At 46.9% G+C, this 17,387-nt stretch overlaps 1 protein-coding gene across 1 annotated transcript in view; it reads right to left on the bottom strand.

The window, feature by feature from the left end:
* Zfand3 (zinc finger AN1-type containing 3) overlaps positions 1–17,387 on the bottom strand; it is a 202,048-nt gene that overhangs the window by 14,446 nt on the left and 170,215 nt on the right. The window contains exon 5 of the mRNA XM_028767881.1: positions 5,050–5,217. Within this exon, the coding sequence (XP_028623714.1) occupies positions 5,050–5,217 (168 nt within the window). The remainder of the gene's footprint in view (positions 1–5,049; positions 5,218–17,387) is intronic.

The following is a 17,387-nucleotide window of genomic DNA, read 5'->3' as shown; positions in this document are numbered from 1 at the left end:
AGCTCCTGCAGACTGGGTCTTTCGAGCGCATCAGGCAGATCAGTGCTGGCTGTGCTAGGAGATCTCTAGTGTGTTGTGTACAGCTTGACTTAAAAGGACGACGTTAGATCATGCTGACTGACAGTGCTTGCCCTCAGCTAACATCCAACTGCCTCAACCCAGAACCAGAACCTTCTCTTCCTTTCTACTAGACCCTTGTCACATGATGCTGTCCCCGCCCATCTGCAGACCCCACACCTACAACCAACACTGCCCAAGTGTCCACCTTTCCCGAAATCTAAGCCACACCCATCCTTAAGGCCTGAACAGCAGAAGTCTGCTGTCCAGTCTTCCAGGTGGGATGAAGCACTCCCGTCCCATCCTCTTAATGTATCTTGTAACTTTGCTAAAGACTCTAGTGCTGCCTTGTCTGGTGGTAGTTTCTTACATGTCTGCAAGCTTTCCTGTCAGGCCCAGCATATGACCCATCCTACAGTCTGCAGAAGTAGCTGGTTTTGGACTTGGGGAAGGAAGTGAAACATGGGGATACATCCTGTGATGCTCCCACTCCTCCCTCAACTCCTCAATGGAGACAGGAGCTGGGCTGAAAGAACTTCAATTGGCCAAATGCGGAACAATGTGAGTAATGAAAAAAATTATATATAGCACTGACTCATACACCAGTGGAAAGGAGGGAGGGATCCACGGCAGCCATAGGTTTAAAAAAAAAAAAAAAGCCTCCACTCAAAGAATGCCAGTGCCAAAAAGAAACTGTGAAATCAAATCATTTCTAACTGTCACATGAGATTGGTTCAGGCAAGATCCACAACGAGGTGCCAAACCTCAAGGACACTTGTTTGTTTGTTTGTTTGTTTGTTTGAGACAGGGTCTCCCTATGTAAGCCTTGGCTGGCCTGGAATTCTCTAGATAGACAAGATTAGCAAACTCCAAGATCTGCCTGCCTCTGTCTCCAGAGTGCAGGGATTAACAGCATATGCCATGGTGCCCAGGCTCTCAGGGACGTTCTGATGAAAAGTACTGACATACTGTCAAAGTCTGTTCCCCACACATGTGGCTTCCCAGGTGCACTAGCGGAGGTGGAGAATGCAGTGTGCACAGGAATCAAACAGCACCAACTCTGAGATGCTGAAGAACACCGAGCCTTCCAGAGTGAAGCTCCAGCAGAGCTTACCAGCACAAGAATTAGTGCAACTCAGGTCGCTAAGAAACAGAGAGGGGCGCTCTGATGAGGGGGCACTCTGACTTAAAGCCCAGGAACATTCGTGTGTGCACATGTGTGTACTCACACATGTGTGTATTCATGTACAACAGAGAGAGGGCCTTATTTTAAAATGTCAAAACTGTAAAAGATAAAGTTGGTAAGAATGTTCCAGATTAAAACAGACTAAAGATAATAAACATAATGCCTGATCGGGGACAAGGTGTTGCACTGAGGGGAAAGCAACTCTGGAAAAAGAGCATTACTAAATCAACACACACACATGGAACACGGACAGAGACCCAGGAACAGCACTGGAGTGAGCTCCCTGAAGCTGGATGTGCTGCTGGGACCGGCTGAACAGAACGGTATCTGTCTGTGGTCCCAGAGAACACTTTAGAGGAGGAAAAAGCCATGAAGATCACAACTAGCTCTCAGATGGCCTGAGAAAAATTATTACCAAATAGAGCTGAAAACAAGAACTAGGCCCTCTGCTCATTTGCTTGGATGGGCCCAGAAAATCTCTTCTTCTTGAAAATCTTTGAAGACTGAAGGGTGTCCAGAGCGGTAGTAACGGTCATGTGGGACTTACTTCACTGAACCTCTGGGAGTGGCCAGCAAACGCATCCCGACACACTGCCCAGGGAGTTCTCGTGGCGCCACACTTAGCCTCTAGTCTATGGGCTCCTAGATTCCATATATCTCTACTTCTCACAAAACTTAGCAAAACTGCCTTGAAAGGTCATCCCCAAAACACCTGTTATCGATAGTGAACGACAGACACAGGATGGCCACAGCAGCACATGAAGACAACAGACTGCAGAGCCCAGCCACGGCACCATGGGCTCTGACACAAACAGAAAACTTCCTCTGAAAACAAGACCGTGAGATTACCACAAGGTCATAAAAGCAGCACTGGCCCAGTGCAAAGCCTGCTAAGTTTCCACATACTAAAACATACAAACGTATACAAGACCTTACACTGGTACTTGACAGTTAATTCTGTGGTCTTGAGAAGCAAGGTCTAAACGATAACAAAGCCATGCTGAGGGGTCCCACCACACAGCATTTAGGTGCTGTGCATGGCCCAGACTTAGAACATCCTCTAGGTGGCCTGAGCAGACAAGACTTGCAATAGGAATGATCAATTCTGTCACCCTGTCAAATAGGAACTCAACAAGCAAGCCTGTTCTGTGTAGCTGTCTTCTGTCACATGGACTGTGGAAGACACTCTAGGACGCAGGACCAGCCTAGCCATACCACATGCCTTTTTCTAACTGGCACCTGGGAAGATTTCACAGGAAAAGGATGTTCCATTGGGATTGTTGACATAAAGGTTATCTAGTCACAGTGAGACAGAGGAGAGATCATCTTCAAAATCCACCTACTTATTGCAAGTCCAGGGACTGTTCTGGCAATTAACAATTCCTATCACCTACAGCCGTCCTGTGTGAGAAGGCTCAGAGCTCGCCTTACAAATTGCTCTTTTGAAGATCAAAGGGAGGCTGAGTGCGTCTGTGTGTGCTCTCGATGAGACTGTAATTTAATGGAATTTTTAGAGAAGCTTTGCTGGCAGTGCTTGGATGACAGCCCTGAGGCGGAGGATTCTGGGGAGCTTGGCCACTCTTCCCTTTGGAGCGTCTTCTCTGCCTTTAATTGGCACCTCATTAGAAATTAATGAAAATGACATCCTCTGTTCTTCCTGCTCTAGGCACTGAATGCTACAAAAAGGCCCATCACAATTCATAACACATTCCATTTATATAGCAATGGCTCTTAAGCATTATTTATGAGATGTGAATTTCTTGTCAGCAGTTAATAACCTGTACAGAATGGAAGGGGAATGGAAGAAAAGATGGAGAATATCCATGGAGAATGATTGCTCTGTAGTGGAGAAGTATTCTGTTTTCAGTTCAGCTATGTTGAGTCTTCACTCTCAATACTAAGTATGTTTCCCTCTAACACCTTCCAGGGCAGCTCCTATCTTCCCAACCTTCCATGTGTCCTCAAGGAAATCGTACAGCACAGCACAGCACAGCACAGCACAGCACAGCACAGCACAGCACAGCACAGCACAGCCCAGCACAGCCCACCCTTTGCTAGAGGAACCCCAGCAGGCATCAGGAGAGCAGCACATCACAGTTTGTCAGAGCCAGCCTCAGAGCGCATGTTCTCCTGCAGCTCTTCATCTGTAAACAGGGGCAGGTGACATGGTCGTCTTTCTGAGCTCATAGTCTAAGGCTCTCCATGAGGCAGAGTGCACGCCAGCTCTCCAGGAGGGATCCCCCTACATGGACTTCTCTCTTAGAATTGGCCAAGGACGTGCATGCTGTTCCATAACTGAGAAAGAGCTCAGGTCTACAGTGAACCCCACTTAGAGACCCAGCCTCCTGGTTAGGGGTGGAGGTGACTGAGACACTTTGACGGCACAGCTGACCACAGTGAGAGGCACTGGGCCGTCAGATAACTACTTGACTTCTTCAGCTGGGTGCTGAGACCTGTGGAAACTGAGTGGTCTGCATCAAAGCTGCAGCGCTAATGTAGAGCCCTGGCTCTTCTAAACTACTCTGTGAACTTCCTTGCCTGCCCGAAGAGGAAAGGTAGCATTAGCCACTGCCAGAGGCAAGGCAGCGAGCACGCCATGGACTACCTGCTTGATCTCCCTCAGCAAGCCCTACATACTGCCAAGCACCCAGTCAGAGAAGAAAAGAGACTATTTCTACCTCTCTAACCGAGAAACAAGCAGTCAGTATAATAAGGGCAGGAGGGGCTAACAGAAGGGAGAGCTGAAGACAGCGCAGCCCATCCCAACACACAGGAACCTCGGATCACACAGACCTTCAGTATGGAGCGAAGCCTGCAGACTCCAAACTTCCTCAGCTCGTCACAGAACTCTACCCTGCCTCGCTGGGCCACACCACGGGCTGTGGTATAAGCCGAGTCTAAAACCCTGCAGACAGTGTCTGCTCTCACTACCCAACTCTCTTCTTTATTCACAATTCACAGCAGAAGTGAATACCACACACCGCCTCCCTGTCCCCAAGCTGAGGGAGGGACAGTGACAAACATAGAGGGATTGTGCCAGAACAGCTGTCTCAACCTAATTTTGAGAAGCCAGTCCACCCCATGCTTCCTTAGTTCCACAGCAGATAGCTGAGGCACAGAACAGAAAAGGTTCTCTTCAGAAGACAGACAATGCCTCCAAACTCCACAACTCAGCGAACTGTGCGGCCCCGTTCCAATACCTTAATGTAGGCCAGCTTCAGCTCAACAGAGGCGAGCAGAGATAAAGCCCGCCTCTTGGAATCGAAGGGGAGAATTCTCAGAGCCAGGCGCAGAGGCTGCCAGATAAAAACTCTATTCCACAGACCAAGTGACAGGAAAACTGTGAGCCTAAAATAATATAGCTACCATTTTACCTTTGCGACATGATATATGTGGTCACTAAGAAAAGCAGAATTTGCCTATGTTTTTGTTTCAGTGTGTGCAAGACACAGTTTGGTAATCACGTCCGTGCGTAGAGTCCTAAGAGGCGTCCCTGAGCTCAGCAACGGAGGAGGAAAGGGGACGTTGCTGCCGCCGCCTCAAGCTAGTCCCTCAATGGATCCATGATGGCTCCACAAGGAAAACATCTCAGCAAGCCTTAACTGAAAGGGGCGTGGGGAGAAATGTACTAAAAGCTCTTCTAAGTGAACTTAAGTCTCTGGCACCCTTCGCAGACTTGTTAGTTTGTTACTTTCTAAAGTCTTGACTGGAGAGCAGCCATGACTGAGTGGAATGAGGCCACCAAGCAGCAGCCAGTGTGAGGGAGACAGAACGGACCAGGACGGTGCCTTGGGGAGGGCGCTCACCACAGCGACAGGATCCCAGTTCCTGCTGCACCAGCTCCAGCTTGGTCTGGCACTGAAAGCACCGGCGCCGGCTCTTCTGCTTCGACCGGCTGCTCTCCTCAGGCCGCTCGCTGTTCTCTACTAGTCGCGGTCGTTTCACGGGTGAGGCCTCGTTCTCAGACTGCGAATCTGACCAAAACAAGATATTTGGGGATCAGGAGTGTTATCTGGCTGGGCAGACTCAAGTCTCCACAATTAGTTCCTCACACTGCAGTCAAACGACCCCCCAGTCACTCTGCCTCAAACCACTGACAACCCTTTTCAAAGAAGCGCCTATCAAGAACCTGCACCTGCACGATTGCCTGCACCCTGTCTTCCCTCTGAGTCTTGCCCATCCATACCTGCCTCCTGACTGCCTTGACCTCTGCTCTCAGTACCGCCCTGTCCTTCCCCGACACTGCTCACCCAGGCCCGCACAGAACCTCCTTAAGCCTTTGCTCCAGTCAAACGGTCAACTAAGTCTTGTGCCTGGACTGACCCACGTGGACACCTATCCCTGTCCACAGTAAGCCAGTCCTCTCTTCTGCCTTACAGTCATCCCCCTGAGGGGAAGCATGCCCCATGAGGGCTAGGCCTGTAACCCAACTAGACGGCAAACACTAGGAGATTAGTCCAGCACCTCTGGCTGGCTGTGAGGCATTGCCATTAGTGTACTCAAGCTGTAAGGAGACCGGGTGGAAGTGCTCCAACTGTGCAAGGCAGGGGCTGGCTAGGAAGAGAGGTCCCTGGGTATGTCACCTGGGGGGACTATCTTGCCCTGGACTCTTCCTGTCTACCAGGATGTGAGGGAGCACACTGAAGAGGGGAGCCCTGTGGCATTCACTGGCATCGAGAAGGTTATGTAAACAACACACACCCTCCCTTCTGCATCAGCTGGGACTTCTGAAACCACAAGCAAACCAAGCCTCAGACCCGTGCCTGCTGGGCATCTGTCACAGGGATGAAAACCACATATCCGTTCATCATGCTACAGCGGGCACTAGACGGATGGGCAAATCCTCTTCTGTCAGTCCTGGCTCTCTACTTGAAGGGGCTTTTTGAGAAGCTGGAGCATGCTGGGACATGTTGGCATAGGCTATCTCTGCACCCTTTGCTGGTATCAGCCCTGAACTTAGTGATGTCACATCCAGGTGACCCTACATCATTGCCAAGGCAACCGCCATACACTCCCAGAATCCACCTGGCTACCTCACCTTTACCTGGGAAAAGGCTACGTCACCGCCCATATAAATAGGCAGAGCCCCCTGACCTTGCCGTCTCTTCTCCCCACCATCTTCTTCCGTTTCTCTCCCCACCTTTGCCTTCTGCCCTAAATAAACCCCCTCCCCTCGTGGAACCGTTTGGTCTGGTGTGGTCTGTCCTAAGCTGCGCGCCAAGCTGCATGTCAAAATCTAACACCCTTCCCCAGCCTGTTCTGTTTGGAACGGACAATGTGTCCACAGCCCTGGCCCCTGCCACCCAGCACAGACGGCCCACACCGGTCTCTACAAGCACAGGATCTGCTCTCACCTCACGCAGCTCTCCCCACCCTGGGTGACATTTCCCCAACACAGACCACTATATAAGCCCTCGGATGAAAACAACTGAAAGCAAGCTCAGCCTGTTTCCCAGCTCTGCTGAACAAAGCTGTCCAGACCCAGTTAGACTAGTGACTAAGGCCACCACACAGGCCAGGCCCCTCCTTCTGCCTCCGCAAGAGCAAAACCCAACAATCTAAATGTAAATCACAAAACAGCCGGCCAAAAGGAATTCACCTTGCATGAGCCACACTGCTCTCCTGGGGGTCCTTTTCCACAAAAATGGCACTATTTGTGATAATAACCCTATTTAGGTAGCTAACGGAAAACCTCTACTGCATGTCCTATTTCAAGGATCTCTTTTTAAAGTAATGTCCCTTAACCTGAGATAAGAGGTGTGGGCCAGACAATATCGAGACAAGTTGAAAACTTTTATAAAAAATTATTATGAAAAGGGTGCAGAGAGGAGGAGAAGGAAGGCAGGAAGGAAGGAAGGAAGGAAGGGAGGGAGGGAGGAAGGAAGGGAGGAAGGAAGGAAGAGGAAAGAGTAGAGAGGAGAGAGGGAAGAGAGGAGAGGAGTGTGTGTCACCTACACCACACGTACATGGAAGACCTCTGAGGCCAGGAGAGACTGTGAGGTTCCTCGGAACTAGAGTTATGGTAATTACAAACCAGCTGGTACAGGTTCTGGGAACTCAACTCCAGTCCTCTGGAAGAGAAGGAAGAGTTCTTTATCTCTGAGCCTTCTCTCCAGACTGAAAACTTTAACTCGGGAAGTACAGACAGACAGATCTCTGGAAGTTCAAGGTCACCTGAGTCAGCATAGCAACTTGCAGGTCAGCTGGACTACAAAGTGAGCCCCTGCCAGTTGAATGAATGAACAACCAAGCTATACGTAGAGGCTACACATAGTGCTAATGTACTTATAATGTAAAAAGAAAAAAAAAAAAAAAAACAGCCCTCAGACCATGGGCCTCTTTCACCTCCACCTCTGACAGGTACACTCCTCTATAAAAGCACCACGCTGGAATTCAAAGCTCCTTTGAGAACTTCAGCCCAAATGGCCAAATGTGCCACCTACTGGGGAGCACACACTTCCCTTTTAGGTGTCAATAACACTGAAGAGAGGAGCCCTGCAGCATTCAATGGCATCAAGAAGGTGATGTGAAGAAAAGCATGTGGCCGTGGCTGGACACCAAACTTCATGTCTGCATGGTCTTCCTGCCAAGGTATTTTCACTGCACCTGCTTTGGTGGAGTCCCTCAAAGTTAGGACGGTCCAGGCTGGATCTCTTCTCTGAATTTCATCTAATCGGACCATGTGCAAAGCAGTGCCAACAGTAATGCTAGGGAACAAGTGCACGGCCCTGTGCTCAGAGTCCCTTTAGCCATTTAAACACTGAGAACTTACGCTTTCTTGTAGACAACACATAGGAGGTATTCTCGGACAACAGGGTCCGTGGGAGGCTGGCTACAAGGGACTGGCCATCTTGCACAACCACTGGGCCCTAGTTGTTTCTCCAAGAGTCGGCATCCTTGCTTCTGTGTCAGTGGACAACTAAACCATCTATGTTTGCAGCTGTGCTGTGAGCGGCAGTCTTACGTGACTCTAGCATGTAAGACCACAGTAATGGGTCTCAACCTTCCTCATGCTGTGACCCTTTAATACAGTTCCTCATGCTGTTGTGACCCCAACCACAGAATTACTTTTGTTGCTACATCATAACTGTAATTGTGCTACTGTTGTGAATCAACCAATATCTGATATACAGAATATCTGACATGTGACTCCTGTGAAGGGTCATTTGACTTCCAAAGGCGTGTAAAGCCCCACAGGCTGAGCACCACTGCTCTACACCAAGACCAACGGCACAGCAGACTGTGTTCTTAGAACGAAGGCGCTCTTCCCTGACGCTAGGATCCTCAGCACTGAGGGATGCTCTGGGACACTGACGGTCTCCGCCTGGTCTCCGCCCTCACCGACGCCCTTACATTAAATGGAAAGAAGCCCTGGTGTGAGGAGTGGATTGAGACCCTCCCACTGTCTGCTGCATGCCGCCATGGGGAGGGGGGGCTGACTGCACTGTATGTCACTTCTTGGGGAAGTCAGTCACTCTCTGACACTTTTCTTACAGGTCAACTTGGTGTTTTAATTAGAAGCTAATGAAATAAACAGAAGTGTACAGGCTCAGCATCATGGCTATGGAAGAATTTTATATCTCCTCTGCTAATTAGTTAATGAAACCTTGTGCCGTGGGGTAAATTACCTAAATAAGAGAAACAGATGTCTATTGTAAGGATTCTAATTACATAATAATGACCTAACTAATTCAACTAGTCAATTATACATTTTAAGTCAGTTACAAAAAGACTCTCAGGAAAGACCTAAACATGAGTTAACAGTAAAAACCAAACCTTGATTATCTGCCTTCTGCTTCTAAGTTTCAGCCCCTCTAACGTGCAACGTTTTCAGTTTGGGGATCAATGGCAGAAACCATCTAATTAATCTATTTGCATATGCTGAACTTGGGCAGTAAGGGTTAAGTGTGGAGAGCAAGGTGAACAGAAATAACTCTCACACTCAGCTTTAACTGTCAGAAGAACCCGTCCTGGGAAGGAGCCTGCTCATTAGCAGCAGGAGGAGCTGCAGTGGCAAGCTAGATCCCGTTCCCACCCCAGGAGTTAGGAGTGACTTCTAATTAAGGTCCTTCATAAGGAGCCAACAAAGCACATTTTCTCCAGTGAGCTTCCTCTTGAGAACTACTCTAGGCTGGGTAAGGCCACACCAGCGGCACAGCCCCACGCCAGGCTCTCAGCACTGCAGACCCCTCTTCTCGGCCAGTGTGTAACAGTGACCGGGGTACAAAGGGAGACCTTCCAAGAAAACTTCCACCCATTTAACCCGTGTCCAATTTCTTGGTCTGAAGGCAACCACTGCTCATCACGTGACAGAGGGAACAAGTGCAGTGTTTTTAAAAAACAAATGTCTACAAAGAAAATCCCCTCTAATTGGAATGTGCTAGCCAAGAGCAGACAGTAACTAGCGCCGAGTCTTTCAACTCAGGACTGCATTTACAGCTGAAGCCTGACGACAACAAACAGGGCTGCTCCTTTCCAAGCTGTTTGTCTCTGACAGAGACCCACGTTTGCTCCGTACTGTCACTGTTCCTGTCTTTATTACTCGTGTTCTCTCCTGAAAATTTCCAAATGAATTGTGTCAGGTCTGTCAAAACCCGCATCCCGTCTCTCTTACTCTCCTGGCACGGTGCAGCTGGCATCCCGCGCCCACCCCAGGCTGCTAACAGGAGCTGTGGCCTGCTGACACCTCAGGGGGCACACACCCTCACCACAGAGCCCCAGGGCCAGAGACAACCTGCAACAAAGAAGAACCCTCCCTTTTACCCACACCTTCCACGCAGCCTAGAAACAGAGGAGCCTGTCCGTCTCAGGCTCAGTGGCAGCTTTGAGGTACTCAATCAATTTTTTTAGACCTATCACAGTCTCTTGACAGACTGACATTTATGATGCCAGCAGCCTGTGCAGACATCAGTAAGAACAATAATTAATGAGCCCGCACATCACGGCTGTCTCCCCGCCACATTTACAGGAGCTAAGCCGCTAAAGACCTCTGTCCACGAAACCCACCAGCCTCTCCCTGGAAAAACTGATAAAAGAGACTTGAAAAGGGCCTGCTTCACAGGTTTCTTCCTACGCTTTGCTTTTAGAGCTTGTGGAGGGATTAGATTCACCTTCTCCTGGCATTTTACTCTGTGTACCCAAAAAAAGTAAAAAAGAAAAAAAAAAACCTACAAAACCTTCAAGACAGTGAGCTCCCTCATTATCCATTAAAAATTTATTTTTGCACTTAATTCAAATGGGATTTTCCTTTTCTTTCTTATATTTCTAATGACCCTAGAATAATTTCAGAATTGCAAACTTAAAAAAACAAAAACACTGCATGGACAGACTAAGATTCTAGAGGCTGATGACTAAAATCTTGTGACGAATGCTAGATGCCAATCCTAGCTCACAACCGCTTCACACTCAACTGTTCACAGCCCGCTGGGCAGCACCACGTTTAGCCATTAACCCCGCCCACCTTCCAGCCACAGGTTCCTCACTCCACGCTATTCTCTCTGGCTGGCTTCCCATGCTCTTAGGTACACAAGGATGGGGCTCATTCTTTCACAGACCCTATTAAACTCAACACAGACTTCTGACTCTTCTCCGTGCTGGTACAGGAAGATGGGAAAATTGGGTGAGGCAGCACCAGTACACTTTCGAGAATGCACCAAACTTTGAGAGTCTCTGCCCTCACGATGCTCAAAGCCAAAACACAGCAGAAATCTTCTAGAGGGTAACTGCTCTCTTCTAGCTGTTCTCATGGCAGCAATGTAGAAGGTGCCTCTACAGAACCGCCTTATTACCCATACCACTGAACCTCGGGTCCTAGCCCGGTGCTCCATCTCGAGGCTGACCTCAGCACTGTAAAGACTCTCTTGACCAGAAGACATTACTGTAAGTAGCAGCAATGAGACTTTTTAGATATCTTTGTTAGTTTTCCTATCGAATGTAACACATCCCAATTCATTCTACTTATGAATCTATATATTGATACTGTTAGCATTCTGTCTAAACTCCACCCCACAGTTACCTGGCAACAGCCAGGGCATGGGCCCACTGAGACATCCCTTCCCCCATACCTCAACACCCCTCCATAGAACATACTCTCTCTTTATCTTTTTATAAACACATCAGATATTATTAACTTTTAAGAAAGGAGATTTTTAGTTGCATATGTCTTCTCTAATGCGTATTCAAAACCAAAAACCATGAAAACTTCTCTAGGTACCCAACAAGCTCGTATAGAGCATAAACAGGGTAGGAGCTCTGAGGTCAGCTCAGGTCCTCTGGGGTGTGGAGGAAGAGTCCTCCACCTCCACAGTACCTGACAAATACTGGACATCTGGGGTCATAAGGTCGCTTATGCCTTGGCGAGAAGTGGATGTTTAACAGACTACAAGGTGACCTAACTAGTACTACGTGCTCACATTCTCACCCTCTCCTTCGGTTGAACTGTATTCCTGTGACTGACTGCCGTCCAACACAGAGAGTCATGCAAATCTTCCCTCTAAGCGGCTTTCTTTTGTGTACCTCTGGGCGGATTGTCTTTCCCCTCCTACTGGCTGTGACAATGTTGACAATGGCTATTAAAATGAGTGTTCATTGTGAAGTAGCTCAAGCTGCTGGTTTTTAAACTGAAGAAACTCTTACATTAGGAACATAAACAAAAAGTAACAAAGTTCATTCTCAACAACAATCACAATCTCACTTAGTAAAAGCCCCAGTGTATCTGAACCGTCTAACAGACGGCCATCTGTGTGGGGCCATGACAGAAGTCACCATCAAGTGTCTACTCTAAGTACAATCTGCAGCCTCGTAAAGGAACATTGAGTAGAACGTGAACACCACACAACATAGAAAACCCACCCTTAAGAGTGAAGGGAGTTGACTGGGGCAGAAATGAAAGCTCAGGAAAAGGCATCTCCTGAGCTGCCCTCCAGTGTCATCAGGAGGTCGGTGCTGGGGTTCCATGCGTCACCCGGCTACCTTCACTTTACCCCATGGACTGTCCCACATCATGAAGGTACTTAGAGAAGAGAACACAGCTCTGCTAGCTCGTGTCACTGCTGTCGCTGTCCTGACTCTACCAAACTGGACGGCTGGTGTATCCATGAGGCGTTTGCGAGTGGATGGAGCTGCCACTGACCTGTGAACTGAACTGCCAACACAGTGATCTGTTTCCAGACAACACAGACGGGATTTGCTCAAAAGAACCTTTCTAAACAGGTCCATTTCCCTGTATCCTTTCTTTCCCACTACCTCTGGTGGGTGATGGGCTAAAAGGGAGGTTAAAGCGTTTAAGAACCATCATTAAAAATAGTTTTTTTTTTTAAAAATTAAGGTTACATGGTCCTTTTTACACGTAGTTATAAGAAGTAATATTTCATGTACTCTTCACCCACTTTCCCCAACCAGGCAACTTATGTTGGATAGGTATTTTCAAGGCACAAAACACCTCCATCACCACAAGAATCCTTATATTGCATGTCTGTTGTTTTTCTTACAGAATTCCTCTATGATATCTAAAATGACCGGGTGCTCGGGTGCTGGGAGCACAGGCCGCACTGCTGCACCCAGCACACCTGCTTTTAGAAGCAAGTCGCCTTGTTCCAAGCCCTTGTCTGGTCTGCGATAGTCACTCTCTGTTCCCCATTTCTATACCTTGGCTATTTCAAGACTGCTTCCAGAGAGATGCACAAGTACAGGGACATAGATATAGAATCATACAACACGAAACCTCCTGTCAACGCAATCTTTTTGTTTTGTTTGGAGACAGGGTCTTACTTACTGTGTAGCCCTGGCTGGCCTGAAACTTGCTATATAGACCAGTCTGTCCTAAACTTAGTAAGATTCTCCCATTCCTACCTCCTTAGTAGTGTTGGAATTGAAGGTGTGCGTTACCACACATGGCTTTTCCAACATAACTGTTAAAACCATTCATCAAAGTAGGCAGATACATGACTAAAGAGGCTCCCTTTCTTAAGTTTCTGCAGTAACAGAAACTGAGGACTAACATAAAATACATATTATGAGCACACACCTTCTAAACATTTCACATATGTTAACTCAATTTCGGCAAGGCAACAAGGGAGATATTATTACTTCCTGAATCTCACAGATGGGAAAAACCCCACACAGGGTAAAGAAACTTCCCAGTTCTCGTTGGTACTCTCTGTAGTGCTGGACTGAGAGCCAGGGAAACCCGCTTGTAATCCTTATGCTACCCCACTGTGGCTGTCACATGTGAAGACTACTTCTGCTCCTCCAGAGTGCCTTACTACCAGGAGGATGTGTCTCTCCTACTCTCTACACACACAGGCACAGTGGTCCCCACGACAAGGGAGGGAAGCAGCTCTGGCCCACAAGCGGTAACGGAGACAAGGCTCCTCCTCTCCGTCCAGCAGACCCTGACCACAACCAGCAGTGTCTCTGAGACAGATGACTATCAAGCAACTTCACTCGCCACTCTTGGAATATGATTTATATGTTGTTCGACTCGGTTCCTCTCATACCTGCCAATAACTCTCTAGATTTCTGTAATTAATTTAATGCAATTTAATTTATATAAAATTATATCGATTCTACCACATCTACATGATGTGGTAACTGGTGCTGTCATATTTTGGGCTTAATACTGGATTTCAATTACTATCACGTTAGTAAGTAGAAGTGGCACTTAACAAACCAGGGTGCTGATGTGTAGGTTTCCAGAGTTCATGGGTGTGTGGGCTGCTGGCCATTGTGTGTGCTTTTATCAGGCCATCTGCTGTGGAAGCTAGAAGAGGCTCACATACCTTCTCAACCCTCTGAGGGGCATCACCAAGAGCTGCATCCCAAGAAAAGGTAGCTGGTCAGCAGTCCATCAGGCTGGCAATAAATACAGCAGTCCTCTTCTGGGTCCTTACTCAGCCTATTGTGACGACTTCCTGATTTTGGCATATTCATTAGCAAAACCTGTCCCTGCCAGCCTTGCCAACTGAGCTATATCTCCAGATTCCTCAGTTTTCATTTAGACTGCTAAATAGCCTTAACATATAATCTCTTCTTTTTATGATCTACTGGGGTACCTTAAGAGTACAACGTTACAATGCACTGATTTTTAACAACTATCAGCTAAGTAGAGCACACCCTAGACTAAGGGTACTTTCTTGAGAAGACAAGAGTGAGAGGGAAGAAAAACTGAAACTCAAGAAGCTGGGGCAATTATTCAGTTTAGTGTTTGCCTAGCATAAACACAGCTTTGGGTTTGATCCCCAGGACTGCATAAACCAAGTATGGTGAACATATCTGTGATCTTAACCCAGGTCAGTCCCAGCTATGTACTGAGTCTGCGACAAATCTGGGTTACATGACCTCCTGTTTATTGGGGGGGGGGGGGTAGGGGGGGAGCTGGAGAGATGGCTCAGCAGTTATGAGCACTGGGTAATCTTGCAGAAAACCAAGGGTCAATTCCCGGAACCCAATCGTGGCTCACAACTGTCTGTGACTTCAGTTCCTGAAGACCCAACACCATTTTCCAGTCTCTGCAGGCACCAGGCATACATGTGGTACACAGACCTAGATGCAGTCAAGACACTCATAGATATATTTTTTTCTTTAAAAAAAATTAAAGATAAACTCAAGAAAGCTGGGCACGGTGGCCCAAGTTTAGAATCCCAGCACTCAGGAAGTAGAGGGGAGAAGGGGAAAGAAAGAAAGGGGCAGGAAAGAGAAAAGAGGAAGAGAAAGGAAACCCAAGAGAAAATACTTCTTGTCAGCCGCATGCCCTCTAACTTTTATTCCTCAAATACAAATCGACGATGAGGATGAAAACCCCAAACCTGGATGCAGGAGAAGAACAGTCTCATTTCTGATCTGCTCTCCCCTTCAGTACTACCAAAGAGTACGATTTCTGTCTCAGGGGTCACATCCACACGCTCATTTTCATGTCATTCTATACAGGATGGATGACATTTGCATTTAGCTTCATAAAATGCAAATTTAAGGGTTAAACTTCCTAAAAACACGGAGTAAATCTATGCCCCAATCCCATTAACTCTATAGGCTTTCATGGCAGATCTCCGAGTTCTCTAACTATTTTAGACAGTGGATAACACTAGTAACTACAATGACTTTTCCTTATTGCTAGCTAATATTTGGAGAGGGTTAAAGGAGAAAGAACCATGTGCCTTCAAAAGGTTATAGTATCCTGGTCTCCAAAGCATCAGTGACTTGCCCTGGGTTGAGACTGACAAGCTGTCCTTTATGGAGAAATACCAACTGTAGGAATGGGGTAGGGAAACAGATGAAGATAAATGGAATATTATTTAAGTTCCTTAAGTTATTTTTAACATCATAAATAAACACTAAAGGTCAAATACTTTCATTCATGCTATCCTTCCTTGGAGTGCTTTTTAAATCTTCAGTTGTTTTACCTATTGGACTAACAAATGCAGCTTCCAGCCAAGGTCCATCAGCTACATTGCTAGCTACACTGACACTCAACACAGCAACAATGAAGGAAGAGAGGACAAGGGAGGGAGGGGAGGAGGGAGGGAGGTTGGACCTGACTTCTATAAAGGCAAGTTCCTCATGGTGGCAACCTTGCCATGAGAGACTGGCATCCATGGGCTGTGTGCTGTGTGCTTAATGAAAGAGGAAACGTTTGAACATTTTTATTTTGCTGTTTAAAGAAAATCAGCTTGAATATGTGACTGAGTGGATGCTAAAATTAAACAGCTGATTTGTTTTTAAACTATTTTTGTTCCAATTTAGCATGGAGCTTAATTCAGTTCCTCTTCTGAACTTAGCTTCTTCTACCCCAAATCTAGTCTCTGGGTCTTTACTGTCAGGGTAATCCTTAAGCCTATAAATAATAACCTAGGTGACACATTAACAAGGTCGGGTGTGAGGCTCCAGTGACCTAACCGCAGACTTCTCCCCTGTGCCCAGAAAGAACACTGTAGCCTTTTCTCAACCAAGCCTGGGGCTGCATCCATGGTGAGCACTACCAAGGGGGCTCAGGGTTTAGGAGAGCCGGAGTAAGCCAGCACCTTAGAACAAAACAGAAGCACATGTTGTTAAAGGCGAGGGAAGCAACCCCATCCGTGAGGAAAGGCGCTGCATAACGAGAGGAGTTAGTAAACTATGAAAACTGCCTGTCACAGCCATACACATTTGAAACTTAAGAAGACCAAGTACCTAACGTTTTAACCTCAACTCTTTGACGAATGGTTTATCAAGATGTCCACACTTCAAACAACACACTAAAAATACTATGTACTACATTAAAGTTAAATTTTCAGTTCTGAAAATTGTACCATGACCATATAAGACTGAGTCTTGGCTTTAAGAATTAGACATTTATAAAAGACTACTGTCTGCAACTTACCCAAATAATAAGAGCTATGAATATACATGTGGAGAGAGACATGCAGAAGTAGAGTCTGTGTGGTAAACACACTCTGAAAAATTGTATGAGAGAGAGGTACCTGGGAATTTTCTACAATCTCTTAACCTTTCTGGTCAGGCTGAAATTATGTTCAGAAAGAAAATCCCACACGTAATTATATTCCAGAGTAGCCAAGCTTGCCAATGACTGGCAGAAGAGCCTTCTGACTCCTTCCCAGAAACACTGAGCCCACTCAAGGTCTGATGGGAAAATCCGTGAGGGCCCGGTGGAACTGAAAACCAACAGGGAGGTTGAAGCCCATACCTTTCCAGGCTTGTGAGGCCAATTCTTACTTGAAAGCATCCCTTACAGCTTGTCACAGACTTTGGCACGTCACTCCTAGTCTGCATCCCTCCAAACCCAACAGGATCTGTTTTTAATTGTGTCAATTACTGCAACTGCCATTCTAGGAATGAGGACGGCCAAGAGTTTAAATATGATTTTACTCTTCCACAAACGCACCCATCTATTAGAGTCTGAGAAAGCTTTTGACAAAATTCAACACCCCTTTCATGTTAAAAGTCTTGGAGAGATCAGGGATATGAGGTGCATACCTAAACACAATAAAGGCACTATATAGCAAGCCAGTAACCAACATCAAATTAAATGGAGAGAAACTTAAAGCAATTCCACTAAAATCAGGGACAAGACAAGGCTGCTTTCTATTCAATATAGTGTTGGAAGTTCTAGCTAGAGCAGTAAGACAAGTAAAGGAGATGTGGGGGTACA

Source organism: Grammomys surdaster, unplaced genomic scaffold (genome assembly GCF_004785775.1).
Source record: "Grammomys surdaster isolate TR1022 unplaced genomic scaffold, NIH_TR_1.0 183, whole genome shotgun sequence".
Classification (NCBI taxonomy): domain Eukaryota; kingdom Metazoa; phylum Chordata; class Mammalia; order Rodentia; family Muridae; genus Grammomys; species Grammomys surdaster.
Note: the sequence above shows the minus strand (reverse complement) of the source record. Positions and strands in the feature narration are given on the sequence as shown.